Below are 19,274 nucleotides of genomic sequence, written 5' to 3' on the forward strand. Positions count from 1 at the left end.
TGTTTAACTTTCAAAGGATCCAGATTGTGCTTTCTTTTCTGTTCTGTTTTTTGAAGTTTTGAGATCATCTGTTTTATGTAATGTAGCTGCAAAAATATTGCCTCTGAGTTAGCTCTGCAATAATTCACTCTTGCTACAGCAATGATTGAGTAAACAGAAGCTTCTACCAGAGGCATTCTTTTCTATTATTTATTGTAATATTTTTTTCAGAATTTAATGAGAAAAAATTTAAAAGCAATATTTTCATCCTTTCATGTTAAATTAATTTACAGTGCTATAAGCCATAATGAAAACAGAGAAATCATCAGCAAAACAGCATGCTAATAAAGACAGATTTCTACAAAGTTCCTTAACTAAACTCATAAAATAATTTTTTTCTATTTCTGTCAGATCTAGCTTGTCTTTATTTGTTACCAAGTATTGAGACATGCAGTGAAAATTACATAACAATGAAAAACAAAAAGCTACATAAGAACATAGAAATTGAGGAAAAATATTTAAGCGAATCTGATTCATATTAGCATATATTCTAAATATCTGCCCCATCTGATGTGGAATTGTCAACCTCCAGCCTTGTGTTGTAAATATCTGAGAAATAAACCCAGAAAAATATTTAAATTAGTAAAGTAGCCTCAAAACTGAAATAAAATAATTAAATAATTTTAAAATACCCATAGTTTCCTCTCCCTTTCCTCCATCTCACCCAAACACCTGGGTGAAGAGCTTCTATCCTGAGTCAGTCACAATCAGTGTTGACAATCTGAAAACATCCTTCTGCTACAAACAGGGCTTGAGTCTCCCAGGCTGAGGCTTAGTGCAAGGAATTTGTGGCTGTGGAAATATAGCTGCAAGTTTGCTCCAAGGACAGCACGCGGCATTTCTGAGTCCATGCCCCGATCACAGAGCTGGATTAAACCTGGTAACGATGCTGCAGTCACCTGAGGCAGTGTGAGCCCCACAACACCCAGGTGTATAACTGTGTGCTCAATATCTAACAGGAAAGACAAGATAAGGAACCAACAAGCTGTGACTTATAGCTCCCCTTGCAGAAATCACATTTTTGCCGGTATTTCTCAGGGTAACCCTCCATAGTATTCCGTGTCTCACAGATCAAGGGTTAAAATAAAATGACGAGGTGTTGTTTTTTTTTTTTTTGAGCAAATCAACAAGCTGGGATTTAAACACTGCTGCAACTCTTACTTATGAGGCATGGAATTACAATATCACCATTAAAAAGAAGAAGAGATGATCCGTTCAGGCTAATGCACTGTTGTGACTGTAATAGGTGTAACATAAGTGAGAACAGGTTTATTTCATAGCTTTGATCTCACAGCTTCCAGCAGATATCCAGGTTCTGGAAAGAAAGGATTTGCCACTTCATTTATAGATCAGGGAAATGCACTTTGATATAACCAGTACAAAAAATAGCAGGACAACTGTAAGCTTTTCCCAGCAAAAGACCTTTGAAGTTCAACAATGAAATTAAGAGACTCAGTCTTCTGGGTTTTGTACTTAGTCCTCTAGAAAGTGTGTCTTGCTATTCTTTTTTGTTGAACTATGAAGTAGTTGCAAAAAAAAAAAAAAAAAAAGTAATGAAAATTGTGCCCAATCTAGCAGACTGAGGTAAAAATTAAAATTAGGTAGGTTTCATATAGTAGACAATGCATGATATTTCTGGGGAGAATAGAATTTATATCTTTAATCTGCTTAGTTACTTGTCGGTGCTCACATTTTCTCCATTGGCAAAGTTCACCTAAAAACTATAATATCAGATTCAGATACAAGAAATTAAAATTCTGGCATTAATGAAAAGAAGATGCATAGTCTCTTTTTATGGTTAATTCATTTATTTCACAACAAATTGTCAGTGTAACCTGATATAAGTTCTTTTTGACTGACAAGTTTTTTTTTTCTATCAAGCCACTCTAAGCTATGAAGTCTTCTAACATGGAAAAAAATTACACAAAATAAGAAAACATAAATGTTTATCTTCAGAACTGATAAATATGCATACTCCTTGGTGCCTATGGCCTGTTTCGGTTTTGCATTATCTTTCCAACTACACAGACAGTACAGAGATGAAGATGTTCCTTTCAATTTGAGTCCAGATATTTTCACTCACATACCAACACTTCTGGTGACTCTTTACGCATAATACTAATTCCAACCTAAATAACAAGATGATAAATAATGTACTATTTTCTCTGCTATGATTGTTCATAAATACTGTGTAATCTGGTCAGTTGAAAGCTGCTAATCTACTGAGGCAAAAATGGAGAGCAAAATTTCCGATCTCTTCTGCCATTTCTACAGCCTCTTCCCTCTATTCTGATTCAGAAAAGTTATTCCTCACAAAAGGGTAAATATGAAAAACTACTGTTATTGCAGGCACTTAAACCCATTTTATATGGAAAAGGAACACAAAGGACAGAAAGTGTTAACACTTTCCCACCTGGTGACAACAGAGGCAAGACAAGCCAGAACAACATCAGGCATAAACATTTCTCGGAGAGTCAGAGAAAAAAACCCCAAACCAATATCACTGTTTCTACACTTACGAGACATTTGTTTGAGCAGGAAGGTCATCAGAAGACATAGCTTAAAACCTGGAGCCTACCTGGATCGGGCAGAGGAAATTTTCTAGACATTTTTTTCACATATCTTCATAGTTACCTATGACTAAATTCATGGTCATCATTTTGGGGAAAAGTGATCTCAGCAGTCTGAGTTTGCATCTATTTTCTCTTCTATTGCCTCATGAGCAATTGCATGATTTAGAAGTATACAAAGTGGTAGGACCTAGATGGAACTATAAACTCTTTAACCTGTAAAAACTACCAAAAGAAGTAAAAAAACCCCACAAAACCAGAAAATCCCCACCACATTTGCACACACTAGAGAGAGAGAACACAAACACATTTTACACCAAGTTTAGGCAGGTAGTGTAGTCAGTGAGTTATTCAGCTACATCTCCTAGGCTGTCTCTAAGCCAGAGGAGAGGAATATGTTTCCCCAGGAGGAAGACAGCCCCAGCTTAGCTGGACTAAACTGCCCTCTGGAAGAGCTTCTTTCTTATCCTTGTCTATACAGAACTGGGAAGCCAAGGAACTGCAACAAGGCCTAGCTCAGTGGCAATATCTCCTGCAGCAAAACACATTGAGAAACAGCTCTTGGACATTTCTCCATGGTGTGAGGAGGTACAAACACAGATGTTCTCGCATTTCTAAGGAGATGAAGAAAATAGGATAACTGCATTTGGCCAGCTGCATAACTTTCTAGATTCCCCCAGCTCTTAGCAGGAACATAAACAGCTCACACACCATTAACACATAAAAGTAAGTGCCAGAAGTTGACTCTACATCACCTGCAGTAAGAATTCCAGTAAGAACAGGTGGCAGATAAACAAACAGGTTATGTGGCCTCTAAACAATTTCAAGGCAGACAAAACATTGGAGAGAGGACAGTACTGCATTCCATAATCTGGTTACTCAGTAGATTAAACTGATACCAGGACACAAACAGCAGAGCCCGTGTCTGCTTGCACCAGTTTTCACATCCTGCTAACTTTACCTAAAGAAAATTCACATATCTGAAAAAAATACCTAGTCCAAAAAGTGAAGAGATTATCTGTATAAGACTAAACTCACATAAGAATACATATGAAGGATAATAGAATGTATATATAAATACAATCCATATAAAAGAAGAACTTATATAATAGAATTTCTGAGCTTATATCTGATTTCCAGTGTCATAAGCTCTAATGTCCCTCAATCTCATGAGAAACAGCTCAACAGCGCTATATTAGGGTAGTTGGTAGGCATCATAACATCAGATGACTCCCCCCCCCAAAAATACACATAAAGTCAGAGAACAGACAACACAAAAATAGCGGTTATAAAACCCTAGAAAGAGTACCAAGTAGCTATATATTTTCATTACGTTATTCAATCTCTGAAAATGCAATTATTTAATAATAATTTCAGAGAAATTAAGCCCAAATCTAGTTACATTTACTGAGACAAAATACAGTAAAACTATGATAAGTAACTATAACTTAAGGCTGGATTTTTTGAATTCTCAAACAGCACGCATTTTAACCGAATGGAAAATCCTGCACACCAATTTACCTCTCATACAGCACTGCCACAACGAAGGACAAATGTTCCCCCTCCAGAAAGTTGCTAACGCTATCAGTGGAAACAGGTGATGAACCCACTGGAATCATTGCAAAGCAGAATGACATAATAATTCTGTATTATTAGCCAAAAAAGAAGGTCTTTTGATTCATATGTGGGGTAAATGGCAGTTTATGCATTGAACATAAACAAAATAAAATCATCCACTCCAGAGAGAAAACTTACAAAATGAAATGGAATCCAATGAAAATAAATCATTCAAATGAAAAATGTGGCATACAAGGATAAATGAACATGTGGAACTTTGTGCTAACAGAAGAGATTCAAATTCTTGTCAGCAGTTGAAAGAAAAAGTCTAAACTTATGACAGAAAATGATATGGGACACTTGGTACAGAAAAGTTACTTTTGCCAAACATTGTCAATTTAGATAGTGGGAGTTGCTACAGTAAACAACTGCTGCACAGTGCATATACAGAACAGCTAGTATTGTGAAAAAGTGTAAATTCACATGCAGAAAACCTGTGACATGGCAGCTATATACTCATAAAAAGGAAAATTTGGAGGCATTTCTTAGAACACAACCATTTTTCTCAGTACTGTCTAAAAACCTTTCACAAAGCCAGTACGACTTTTCTCTGAAAAAGATTTGTACTTTTATTTTATTCCTTATTTGTATTCTTTGTAGGTCACTGACTTCTTACATATTCAGGAAGATATCTGCCCTAAGCCAAAATTAATACTTTTTCCTCAGTTATGCATTGCACAATTTATCCCTTTTATATTAACATGTTAATAATCACAATACAATCATTTTTTTCTTTTTACCTGCCTTGGGAAAATACACATTTGCTCTCACAAATGAAAAATTATGTGCTCTTTAGCCAAGTGTATTGAACAGTCTGGTAGGAGGCATAATTGCATAAGGCACAGATACCCTTTTAAACTCATCATCAGAATATATTAAAGGCTACCACTGAGTTTTTGTCTAGGTTTTACTGATTATTCACTTTTCAAATTAATGTGCTATAAGCAATACAAAGTGAATAGAAGAACTAAATGGCAAATTAGACTGTACTAGTAAATACTGATGGTCACGGGAAGATGGAACGGCAGGAGTCTTCAAAGTTCTGGTAACCACTCAGTGTAATTCCCGTCACTTCAAATTGATGAGCCACAGGGAAATACGACATATACTTAGAAAGGTTATGAGAAAGTCCATCCATCCCCTTCTTTGGATGTGGGAGAGCCTGTTTTAGAAAAGCCTACACAAAGAGTGATGATCCATCCAATAGAAATGATGAGGCCAGGAGAAAATGCAGGAATTGGAACTTGCTCAGAATAATGGCAAACCATCTAATCCCTTCTATTCCATTTCTACTTGTGATTTTTCCATGCTCTCCTCTAATAATCTTACTCAACACAACAGAGCCTCACACTTCATGGTACAAATGCTTTTCCCATCTAATCTGTGTTTGAAATCTGTGTTTAAAGCTGGTGGGGTTTGAATGCTGACCTACAAATGGAAAATTAGGACCATCCCTCTGGTGTGCTCAATAAACTTCTACAGAGGAAATACATAAACCAAGCAAGTGACAATATACTAGGTTATTTAGCACATTTGAAAAATGGGATTTTTCTTCTACCATGATTATGAGAACATATGCAAAGGAGAAATTAAAAGAAGAAATTTATGTTCTTATTTGGAAACACCTACTTTTTATGTGAGATTTCTGACAATTGAAAGCTGTTTATTTTCATGAGAAAAAGTTTTAAGAGTACTTACATCTCATTCTAGTCCCAGAGTAATAGATATCTTGATTAAACAAGCCTTTTACCTCCCAAAAGAAAATTAGTCCTGATAAGGGTTTTTTTTTTTAAGTTCAGAAACAGGGAGGGCAGAAGCAGAACACAAATTAATGCATCAACTCATAGACAAGCCACAGCAGCAATACATTTTTGTTTTTATGATACAGCCCATCCAGACTAAGCAAACTGAAACAAAATACTTGAAAAAAGTAGTGACATCTACCTATCTGGTTTATTGCTGATTTCTGACCACTTCTCTTTGATATCTAGCTAAGACCACCTGCATTATCCCCACTGAGAATCAGCACCTGAATCTCCTGTGAAAGTATTTAGTGTTTGACACTTGCTGTTAACAACAAAGGGAACATTAATCCCCTTCCTTGTGGCTGCTAATTACAATACTGAAAAATTCGAGACCATGTGTTTTCAAAGTAACACTAACCAATATTTTAAAAAATCCAGTCTGGGGAAAAAGTTCACTCTGGGATTCTATCTAGCCCTTTCTCAGATTAGGGTATAAGAGCACTTGTTTTAAACTCAAGATTTTGGAATTTCTCTTCTATAACTTGGTGGAATAAGATGGCACTGACAGTTCCTATTCTAATCCAGGTACTGTAGAACAGATTTTATTTTAGAATAGGCAACAAGTTAGTATAAAAGGCAAAAATGGAGAATTAGACTTTTTTTTTAAAAAAAAAAGAGGTACGGGAAGGAGATTATTTATTATTTTTAAACTTTTCAGGGAACAATTTTAAGCAGAAGTGACTGAAAAAGTGTTTCAGCATGGAGAGTGACAATGTGTTTCGAACAGAAAATGGAAGTACTTGAAAATTATTTAATGTTTTTTAGTAAATTCAGTTGAAATGAGCAAGAATATTACAGATACATTCTCTCTTCTATTTTAGTGAGATTCATAATCTAATCCACAGATCATGTCAAAAAATGAACTGTGCTGAACAATTATATATAAATTATATTTGAAATAAATTTGGAACAAGGTTTTATCTCTCAAAGAACCTATCCTGATAAGCAATTGAGAAGTGTCAGGAATATGCATCTACCTCAGCTTTTCACTAATGTAAAAAACAGCTGCCTGGACACCTTAAAAACAAGAGAGCACCTTTGAAGTATTGTTAGGAATAGAAGAGACAAGAGTGCCTTGCCTGCTGTTCATGTCCCTTGTTTTAGATGAAAACATCACTGTGAGAAAATAAGGGTACTGCCCATACTGTACATTGTGAGGTATAACTTGAGGCACTGCACATTTTTCATATTATGATCAGCAAAACTCCTGCCTCTAATGGAAAACTACTTAGGTTATAGGCTAAGTGAGCATGAAGGTGGCAATAAAAATAAATCTGCTATGTATTTCATGCCAAAGTATTAACTTTGCTTCATTTATCATATTCTGGCATACTTTTAGTCAGGTCTATACTACCAGTAATTTGTCAGTCATAGATTATTTCAGAAACATTTTGTAAGCTGTGTATATAGTACAAAAGCATTCTCCAGTTACTGTTTACCTAGGTGTCACATGTAGTATTTTTCATCAGATTTCAGTGAAAAAAGTCTGTGATTACATTCATCTACAGGCTTAATATTAACTGATTGCATTCATAAAGTAACAGGATAAATCCACACTAGCTTCAAAATTGTATCTAATATCACATAAGCTGCATAAAATGTCGCATACAATCATTGCTAAAAAGGCAGGAAAGTACTTCATACAATCATAGAATTCTTAAGGTTGGAAAAAACCTCAAAAATAATCAAGTCCAACCATTAATCTAGCACCACCAATTTCACCACTAAACCACAACCCTAAGTGACATGGGTTCCAAGGATTGTGACTCAGCTACTTTCCTGGGAAGCCAGTGCATGTTCCAACATTTGACAACTTTTACTATGAGAAAATTTTTCCTAATACCAAATCTAAGTATGTCCAGGTACAACTTGAGGCCATTTCCTCTTAGGAGGAGATCAACTCCCATCTCACTACAACCTCCTTTCAGCTGAAAGCCTGATTACCTCCTTTTCTCCAGCCTAAACACCCCCAGCTCCCTCAGTCACTCCTCAGAGAACAGGACTGGCCCCAAAGCTGAGCCCTGGGGAACATCCCTGGTGTCTGTCCCCAGCTGGATGTGACTCTATTCCCCACCCCTCTCTGGGCCTGGTCCCACAGCTGGTGTTTTACCCAGCAAAGAGCACACCCATCCAAGCCATGAGCAGCTGGTTTCTTGAGGAGAATGCTGTGGAAGTTCTCTTCCACACAATCCTCCTAGACTGCTTCTTCTCTGCTGTGTTTCTACATTTCCAGAGGACATCTGGTAAGTTGAAGTTCCCCATGAGAAAAAAGGACTAGAGAGACTTCACCCATTTGCTTATAGAATGTTTCATCTTTCTCTTCATCCTGGTGTGAGAAGAATTTCTGCCTCCAACCAGAATATCTGCCCTGTCGGCTTTCCCCTGATTTTTTAACCATAAATACTCAACCCTGTTGTCATTAGCATTGAGCTCTAGACAGTCAAAACACTGAGACCACCTCTCCTTCCTTGCCTATCTCTTTAAGGAATTTATAGCCATCCACTGCACACTCCAGGCAGGCAAGTCATCCCACCATATCTCTGTGATGGCAACTGTGCCATGGTTTTCCAGCTGCCCAAAGCGTTCCAGTTCCTCCTGTTGGTTGTCCCTGCTCTGTGCACTGGTGCAGGTGGACTTTGGGCTATTGATCTCCCCACCTTTCTGCAAGGAGAACCTCTAATTCCTGTATGACCATCCTCAGGTGCTTGCACAGTGTCTAACTCATCAACAACTCCTGTATCTTTGCAGCCGCATGGATCTCCAGCCCCTACCTCCACTGAGCTGTCAGACCAAAGCACCTCACTAGCACACCATCTCCCAAACATGCTTATCTCAAGGCTTTATATCTCTCTCCCTTCAAATCCAGTTTACTCTTCACTAAACCCTGATAACTCCTGCGCAAAGATCCTTTTCCCCTTTGGCATCTGTCGCCAGCAGGCCTGGTGTCATGTAAACCAACCCACAATTATAATTAACACAGCTGAGAGTTTGTATCACTAGAAGTATGAAAGCAGAAAGTGAAATTAATTTTCATCTCCCTCATATGGTTACTTAACAAACCAGGCCTCATGGGGACACATGATGTATTTCAACTAGAAAAAAAAAAGAAGCAGTACATAATTACACAACTCCTTGGAGTAATGGGTTTGTATCCTTGAAAATTCTCCAGAAAGTATCCTAACTGTGTGAATTACCTCAACTATTACACTGCTGTCAGTTCAGACAAATGATGCATGCAAATACATGCTTGCACAAACAAACAGGGTGTTTATAATGCAACATTTTAATATAATTACATCATTGGGTAATTAGAATGTGCAGTTATATAAGTCTCACCTTTCTCCTTCTGCTACTGAATAAATTGCTAACTACTAAGGAAAAATTAATCTTTATTAGTGACAATTGAGTTAATGGTTTCTGAACATGAAAAGGATAACAAATGCCTAAAACCTGAGATTTTCCTACACAAGCAACTGCTGCTATATAAAAAGTTTCTGTACAGCAAGTTATTATTTTCCTAATTGTTTAAAGACATAAGATAAAGTTTGAGAGCATAAAGCAGAAAACTGATGGGTCACTAAAAGTGAGATAAATATCTGTAGTGACAAGGATACAAAGCAACTGCTGAACTCAGAGACTTAGGTTTTTCATTTTTTGTGTAGAAAATTATTTATCAAAACAGTGGTTTACACCTAGTGGTTAAAATATCAATTAAAACTGAATTGTAATATTTCAAGGGTCCTAGTGACTATTTTCACATTGTCCAATTTTATGGAACTGCATAAAGAGCAAGACAGAGACTGCAGATCTAAATCCATTTGTTATATTTGGCCGTAACTTCTATGCAATCTAATAAACCCAGGGAGTCAAAGTTTCTTTCTAAAGACTCATGAGACACTAATCTTTCATCAGAAAGCACCATTTTCTTTTACCTTCTAGGATCTGAATTCAGGCTGGTTGGTGAGAGAAGGAAAAAAAAAAAGGACTTCATGTGGGGAAAAAAACAAACAAACAAAAAAAGCCCCGAAAAAGCCCCAACAACAACAACAACAACAACACCCCCCCCCAAAAACCCCCCAAACCAACCAACCAAACAAAACCCCAAAAAACAAACAAAAAACCAAACCCCCAGTAAGTTGGAAAATTCTCATCCTAATTGAAAGCATTTAGGGGTTTTTATATGCTGAGGCAGGGCTTGCAGTTTTACTACGCATACTGGATAGTAACAAACCATATTAAGGACATGAACTGTATTTGAATATGGCTGTTTTGATACATGCACAATTTACATAGTGAGTTTCTTGGAATACAGTCACTGCCTGATGTGTTATGTAGGGTAAGCATATTTCTGACCCACAAAACAGAGTTTAAAAAAGACTTATCACTATGTTTTATGTGGCTGATTGTATGGATTAGTGAGCAATAACCCCTTTCCACAAAGAACATAAATACACACTTCTGAGACTTCTGTGACTTAGTAAAGCTCCTTTTTGTCTGAATCTTTTATATGCATAAACTGTGTGCAAACTACACATTTTTGTCATGTTTTTGCTTTTCATCTTTATACATCAAAGTGAATTGTGAGAGAGAACTCCCACAAGCAGGATGTGAAGCCTGAAAGGATCAATGCAGCAATACCTGAGAAACAGAATGAAAAGACATGGTCTCTTTCCTGATCATTCAGCTGGCGTCATAAAATTGCTCTATTGATAAAACTGTGCTCCATTACACGTTTTAGCAAATAGACAATATTTGCAGCACTATCAGGAAACTGTACCTGTTTGAACAAAAAGCTTTCACAATAAAGACCTGATACACTGAGAGCACTGGGTTATGACTACTGCAAATACGTGTACATCATAATAAATGAATTTATTTTACAACTAAGAATTCTTGAACTACTGTATAAATTTACTCTTTTTTTTTTCAACTACTTGGAACTAAATTTTTCACAGTAGGTTTTTCATCAATAAATAAACTAAGGCATAAAGTATCCAGTGCCTTAAATCTCCAGCTTTGAACTTCCTGTCAACATCAGAATCATGCACTATGAGTGAATACAAGAAATTTCTTCACTGAAAAGGTCACTGAGCTTTGGAAGAGGCTGCCCAGGGCAGTGGCTGAGTCACCATCCCTGGAGCTACTAAAAGGTGAGTAGATGTGGCACTTGAGGACATGGTTTAGTGATGGCCTTGGCAGTTCTGGGTTAGTGGTTGACTTGATGATCTTAAAGGTCTTTTCCAACCTAAACTATTATATGATTCTACCAATACATTGCCTTCCAAACAGCCAATCAACCTCATATTTAAGAATTTAGGACCTCATGCAGACATATCTGTATTCCTCTCAATAACTCTAGTGAAGAAAACACAATGGAGTATAACAAACTTCAACAGCACCATCTTAACAAATTAATTTTCTTTCTCTTTAAGCTTCTCTGGAACACTAAATACAATATTATCTCTCTTTAAGGGTTTTTTCCCCCAGAGGAAAATAACTGTATGAGAACCGTCCAGGCATTTGCTATGAAAATTTGCATTGTTATCTCTTTTTATTACCGCAACGGAGTATGTTGACAATAGACTACCAAATTACCATTTCTCATGTATTTGAAAGTAATGGAGAAAAACTAATGCAGTTAAGCTACAAAGAATAAACCTGATGCAAATTATATGACTCTATAAATATCAGATACGCTTGATAAACTCTCATATTTGTCAAATGCCTCTATAGTGAAGTGCTTGGCTTACCTGCCACTGCTTCATGAGGTCCCGAACCACTTTGGCATCCTCTAGTGTCTTTTCTTTGTGTGTAGCATCCTGCAGGACATTTGCAGTTGTCTCAGCTTCTGTAAGCCAAGCCAGGAACTTTTCGAGATCCAGGTAGAATTGCTGCAACATTCTTAGGGCTGATTCCAGAGCTGCTTCACGTTCACAAACCCTGCACAAGTACAAATAATCAGATACAGCACTCTTTGGAAGAAAACAAACCTTAATCATTAGGCTTTAATCAAAATATAACAAAAACACACTAAATATTTTTCATGTACTTTGGTTAAGTTTGCTGATACATTGAAATAATTTTAGAACTCACAAAATAGTTCCTGACCACTGCACGATATGATAAATTTGATGATAAATTTTCATGAATTGAAACATTTGGAGATTGTGTTCAACAGCTTAAACCCTTATAAAACTAAAATTTGCGGTGGCATTTGTGGGTGGTTTTTTTTGTTTGTCTCTTTGGTTTGTTTTGGGGTTTTTAGGTTTTTTTTTTTGTTGTTGTTGTTTTTGTTGTTTGTTTTGTTTTGTTTGTTTGTTTGAAGTTATTATTATAATAATTATTATTATTTTATTTTATTTTTATTTGAATGTAATAAATATCAAAGGTGATCTCTATCAGTTATAGGATAAAATAAAATTTTTGAAGACAAGGACTATCTTATCCTTGGGGAAGTTGTAACTCAGATTAGGAAAGAACCCTAAAGATTTCAGCAACTCTGGTGCTGAAAAAAACATTAAAACAGATCTGTGTTATATCAACATTCATATGCAATGTAGGTGTCACGCATTCATTGATTTCTTTCCTTTGAACTTGAGCAAAATATGGATTTAGAAACATGAGCAGCTAACTATGACATTGTTTATTAACACAAATCTGTCAAGGTTTGTATTGACATTATGTATTATTATAATTGTATTATGTACATATTTGTTTAACATCAACATGATACCTGAATAATTTTTTAAGCTCCGAAAATACTTATTAAGGTCACTTGGTAATGTGCATTACTTCAAGTGGAATGAATGCACTTTGATGCACACCTATGTTAAGTCTACACGTCTGTGGTGGTCTTCATGTATCTCAACAGATTTCCTGCCTAGTTATTTAGGGAGAGACTAGGATACTAGATTCTAGCAGGCATAATTTCCCAAGTTGTGATTAATCAGAGGAGGTGATGAAATTTCCAAGTGCTGATCTCTCTTTCTAATCCTGTAATGAAGTGGTTGTACTCCTTGGGAAGTAATGATATCACCCCAAACTCCAGTTCACTAGTGGAAGTGAGAAAAGAAAAAAAAAAAAATCAAAACCTACCACAAGTTTTGCCAAGTGGCACTGACTTAACATGTTTTTTGACAAGCATATAGTTAAATTGCAGCAGAGGATAGTAAGAACAGAAAAAGTCAGTCAGAGTACAGGCAAGGACAACCATTAAAGGAAAAAAAATATCCTCCCTGAGAGACTAATGTCACAAGAACTGCCATATTTCTATTATATTTTTAATCCTTTGACATCTTATTTGCTTTTCCCAACCATTTTGTTAAAAAAAGGACTTATTTTTCATTCAAAAACTGAGAAAGCAATTGAATGCCTCACTACAAACTCATCCATCTTTTTTTTTTTTTTTTTTAAAGCTTAAAAATGGACTGGATTTTCAACTCAGTTGCACCTGTTGCCACCTACAGGATCTCTCCACATCATGGCACTGCTTAGCCTGCATTAGAATGTGTCCCCAAGGAGGCCGTCAGCAGGAAACACTCAGCTGCAGAATAGTGAATGTGATCTCTTTCCCAGCTTTATTCTACGTGGGCATAAACATGGCTCGTGGTTAGGCTACTCTTCAAATTTAAGATAACTGCAATGAAAGAATTTGTTGCTCTTTTTTTTAAACTAAAGAATAATTACATAGAAATTACACCTAAATATACTAGCAATATACATTCAAGGATAATAAGACACAGAAAATCTTACCTGGAAAATACTGTATTGACATATTTACCACTTTTAGCTCAAAACCAGCATTACACTTATTCAACACAACTTGGAAATGGAATACAATTGCATGAGCTAAATGTATTTTTTTCCGGTTCTGCAGAGCACAATTCTAAAATATGCTTTATAGCATTATTCTAATTCAATTTACAGTGTGCAGCATGGTAATTAATAGCCTTTGCAGAATCACATAAAACATTTTTTTCTCATGCAGTTCCCTCTGAACATGAAAGGTACATTTTTAACTACTGTACACCTGGATTCCTATAAATACATAGCAATACTCTAATAATAAAATTCTGTAAATACATGGTGAGATTAAAAAAAAAAAAAACAAAAAACAAACAAGCACAGAAATGAAAAAGATATTCAAGGGGAGAGCAATTTGAAGGATTACTCAAAGGAAGAATTTGTGTTTTTGGTAAACTCTCAGACTTCATGAAGAAATATAGCATTTTATTGATCTGGGCAAAGAATGAAGTTTTTTCATGAATCTTCTGGCACTTCTATGATGCACAGAAATCTTATGGCACATAATTCTTTCAGTCCACAGAAATGTGTTTCTTCTCTATAATCACACTAATACATTCACCAGAAAATATGTAGTACTTTGCATTTTAAATTTTGGTACACCTAACATGAAATAAGCATTCAGCTACATTGACTGTTCTGCAGCATATCAATAAACTTCACTCTACTTGGCTTTCTCACTACATGTAATGAAGTTACAATGAGAAAAGAAGGTCTAAACATGAAGAAAAAACTGAGCATCAAATCCAGCATATGCTAAATTGCACAGAATCATAGGGGTTAAAGAAATATGAATATTGAACAAGACATTATTGAACAAAACTAAAATAAAGATTCTTTCTCTTTAGTCTGTATTATCCAGGTATGTTTAAATTCACAGAGAGGGCAAACATTTAGAAAATAACATTAAGTGATCAGAACTACATTTTAGTGTAAATGGAAAATGTGTTTGTTCACAGTACAAACACTACAGCATACTCCTAAAAGATAGTAATAATATTAAAAAAAAAGGAATAATCATGATTTAATCTGTTATACTATGATATAAAAATAATTACAGAGTGTATAACCAAAAGGTTCTTATTCAAGGAAGAGACACTAAAGGTGGGATTCATCTTATTTTCATCTAGACACTCAGAGGACAGACAAACTGCACTCCCTTTATGGACACAGCATTTCTGGAATTCAGTTTCTCCTCCCTTGCCTATACACATCTGTTGTACCAGATCAAGGTCAGAGTAAACTATTTCTGCTGACTACAACAGTAAATCGCCTATAACTTAGACAATCTTATTTTACACAAGCTTTAATTTTTTTGTGCCTAAAAGTAGGCAAGCCGGTCCCCAACCATCCCTGTAAATTCGATTTTTAGGAAATAGTGGCATCAGTGACAGTGGACTCACCAACTCTAGTTGTATGAGCTTTGTTGTAGGACAGAAGTTATGATGCTCTTTTAAGTACATGTCAGCTAAAGGCTTTGTGTTGAGGGGATAATGGTGGCATGTCAGAGGATGTGAGTCAAGCAATGTGTGAACATTTATACCCCCAGGGAGATGTTTTTAAGAGTTTTAAAATAAAAATCCACACAAAAGGAAAGTTACCAACCTCTGTTTCAGGACATTGCTGCTGTGCTGAGAACTTTTAAAGCTAACATTTTTTAAACATAGCAGTATGCAAATGCTCGTGAAGAAAAGGAGGGGAAAATCAAGTTATCTTCTCAGAATGTTCTGTGATTGAAATTACTGCAGGAGTGGTTTATTCAGCACTACCCAATCCCATACAACACAAGGAAAACAGTATTTGTAGAGGCTGTGCAAGTGTGAATACCAGATTTTTCTTCACCTGCAGTGTTTGCTACATAATTTGTAACGAATCATTCACATTTATGAGAATCTGGATATTTCAAATTCCAATGCTTATTCACAGTATGAGATACATTGTGAGGGTCAGTGTGTGAATAATGCTTTGAGATGCTCAGATAACAGGACACGCAGTAAGTGCTGAGCACAAACTAACACATTTCTGTTACCCAGGTATTTCTTCAAGAGCAATGAAAGTAAAGCAACCCTGTATCATTCAGTGTTCAACAGATCACTAAATCACACTTGCATCTGCAGACTGCAGTGATCTAAACTTATCTCACTGAGATATAAAATAAAATATCCTGGACTACTGGCTGACAAAGCATCAGGAAATGGTTTTACTTCTATAGTTCATGTGGTTCTCTCCCTATAATTGTATTTTCTCTTTTCTAACAGTACAGTTCCATGCAATAAGAAATAAAATACAAAAATTCACCTGAATTTCACATATTCAGCCAACTATCACAGAGAATTTGAACTACAGGCATCTTCCTGTTAATGCTGAAAAAAAGTTGCACCTTTTTCATGAGGATCATATTCCTTCTACCAATATGAAAAAGGAACAATTGCAAAGCTTTATTGGAATATTTAATTTTTACTACTAAATAAATTTAAGCTCTCTCTTTTTCAGCTGCTTTAACTTGGACTGATAAAGAACCCATCAAAAAGCAGAATAATTTAACCTCAGATAAAGCTGGAACACAAAGAGATATCACCGATACAAAAATTAAATTCTTAAAATAACTATTATTGATACAATTTCGAAATGCAAATTCAAAATAAATCATATTCATTAATTTTGGGAGTGCTGGTTGGAGGATCTTTCTTTCAGAATCTAGGTACTATATTCTACAGTGCCAGTTAAAGTTATTAATAAATGCTAGTAAGTGTTGAATGTGCAGATTAACTCTGGAATGCCTGATACAGCATTCAGTGAGGAAAACTACATTGAGACAGAATTTTAAGAACTGCTTTCCTGTGTTTTTCTGGATGTTAACTAGCTTAACACCACGGGAAGGGACACTTAGGATTTTTCCAGTAACAATTCTGAATAAATGTGCCTTTTTGACCATCTGAACAGAGGTACTAGGTTTTGTCTGCTGTAGATCACTGGCATGTGGATGTGGATATAAATTTTTTGAGTGATCTTTATATATGGAAACTTATGTCCTACTATCACTATTTTGTCTGGCTTGTTGGAAAATGTTCTTAACCAAGATGATCCTACAGTACTGGAGATTGCTCACCTGTGTGCAACTCTACCTCTGAAATAATTTTGCTGCAAATGGCTAGAAAGCCTCGAATTGTAATCAAACTTAGAGCTACAACATCAGCATTCAAACCACTTGAGACCAGCATTCAGATGTAGCTGACATATACCCACAGGCCCTTATCTCCTCTCGTTATTCTGAGTGAGGAACCAGGAAAGCTTTGGTGCTCTGGTACAGAATTTTGTACGCTAAAGACAGGTTTGGGAATTGGCCGGGTATCAGTCAGCAGGTGGTGAGCAATTGTATTGTGCATCACTCAGCTCTCTTGGGTTCTGTCACTCTCCCTCTCCTTATAGTGACAATTAATATTAATATTAGTAGCATATTTAGTATAATTCCAACACTCACCCCCCCCCCCCCCCCCCTCCACCCCGAATTATTAAATTGTTCCTATCTGAACCCAGGAGATGTAATTTTTCTTTCCAATTCTCCTCCCTGCTGTAGGGAAGTGAGCAAGTGGTACTGAGTTGCTGGCTGGGGTTAAACCTGGACAGTGCTGTACTTCTCTCTGCCTCACATTAATTTCTCAACAACTTGATCTACTGCCTGAGAACTGGCTTGGTGTCTTCAGATATGCTGAAGGGCATCTCTTTCTTGGCTGCACTACCCATATTTATAACAAATGAATAACCAGTGATATAGTTTTAAATTCCAGATGTAATTTGGCATACAGAGAGATTAAGTGCAACAGCTGGTACAAAATAAGCACACAAAGGCAGCTCTCTGCTGATTCTCTTCACTTCTGCAGGAGGGAAGAACAAAAGCCCACAATGTCCCTTTGCTCTGACTCAACTCAAAAAGTCTTCATATGGACAAAGTCAAGTTCTTTCCCTGGCCATCACAGTTTCCTAAATAATGATACTTTCTTCAGATACAAAAATTAGAACATTCTAAAACATCTCCTGATCATAGTGATAAGCCCAAAGTTTGTCTTTTCTTAAAAATCTTTTGAGACAAAGGGGGAAATGCCTCATTGAACAGTTACTTGCTCTACTAAGCAAGATTCAAGTCATTTTTCCTCAACAGTTTTTGTATTAGAAAACTTTTCAAAACAAGAAAATATGTTTCTGGTGTTTCTGTACTTGGGAAAATGACTGCAGCAAGAGAGAGAGGAAGTGATTTCTTTTGCTACTTTCCATTGGCTGGCTTGTTTCTAGTCTTATACCTCTCACAGACCTTCTTGAAATAACCAGGACTTGTATGAAAATAACAAAAATCATCAACCCTTCTCCCAGCATTTTCCTCTGAACTACTTTCTTTGTTACCAAAGATGTTAAATCAATTTGAAGACATATTTTTGAATTTAGATTGTTTGTCCCATACATTTCTTTTTAAAGCACAATAGATATTGAATAGCAAAAAGAGAAACCCCCCACCCTAAAACCTGTATTTATCCATAAAGTTTCAGATCAGCCTTGGATATTAATCCCCCATCTGTTCTACACCATTTTTTGTGAGACTGATAAGAGTTGCTAAAAAAGGTAATATCACTCCCTGAGAAACAAAATCACATATATGGACTTCTCTACAGGACCTTTAAACAACTCCTTTTTAATTAAGCACCTGACAACATCAGCACAAAGGGATCTCTGCTATCCTGTAGGAAAACTCCTCATCAACCTTTTAGAAAATAATTTCTGTCTCATACTCTATTCACTTATGGGATCCTACATTCCTAAAATGCCTCTTAATGGGATAAAAAAGGGAGAGAGAGTTAGAGGGAATGTTTTCTAACAGGCTTTTCTTGCCCCCATCACTTTTGTCTCTTTTTCCCAGCTTGCCTTGGCATAGGTTAAGAATATAAAACCACATAAGTGTACACCTTCTCTATATTCATCATAACCATAGATTATCACACTTATATGGAGATCTACAGAACAATCATTAATGAAACTAAGGGGATTCCTTTGTAATTACAATCAATTACCGGTCATTTTTATGCTATTGAAAACAGTTTATGCTTACTTGTGATTTTTCAATCTCCTGATAAATTTTCATTAAAGTCAATCGTTTTCCGGAGAGTAAATCATAACTGTTACCAGGTAAAAAAGAAGGGAATCTGAACAACACTCAAAAATCACAGACATAAGAGGTATCATTAAAAATTATTTATAGACACAGAATAATATTCTGAATGATTCACTCCAGAGGCTTTTCTAAATAGCCCTCAATCAAAAATTTTTGGAAGTATCTTAAACCACTAAATAAGCTAAAAAAAAAATCTGAAAGAAAAAAAGTAAAACAAAATTCAACAGAACAAACAACCCAGCAACCCCCCTCCCCTCAGTTCTCTGAACTCACAGAACA

The 19,274-nt window shown here is 36.0% G+C and overlaps 1 protein-coding gene across 11 annotated transcripts in view; it reads right to left on the bottom strand.

Annotated features, from left to right (window-relative positions):
• DMD (dystrophin) overlaps nt 1-19,274 on the bottom strand; it is a 990,047-nt gene that overhangs the window by 226,723 nt on the left and 744,050 nt on the right. For all 11 annotated transcript variants that reach the window (XM_066176982.1, XM_066176984.1, XM_066176989.1 and 8 more), the window contains one exon: nt 11,782-11,971. In XM_066176982.1, coding sequence (XP_066033079.1) covers nt 11,782-11,971 — 190 coding nt within the window. The remainder of the gene's footprint in view (nt 1-11,781; nt 11,972-19,274) is intronic.

The sequence above is a fragment of the Chamaea fasciata genome, unplaced genomic scaffold (genome assembly GCF_029207755.1).
Source record: "Chamaea fasciata isolate MVZ Bird 193981 ecotype frontalis unplaced genomic scaffold, bChaFas1.0.hap1 SCAF_2, whole genome shotgun sequence".
Classification (NCBI taxonomy): Eukaryota; Metazoa; Chordata; class Aves; order Passeriformes; family Sylviidae; genus Chamaea; species Chamaea fasciata.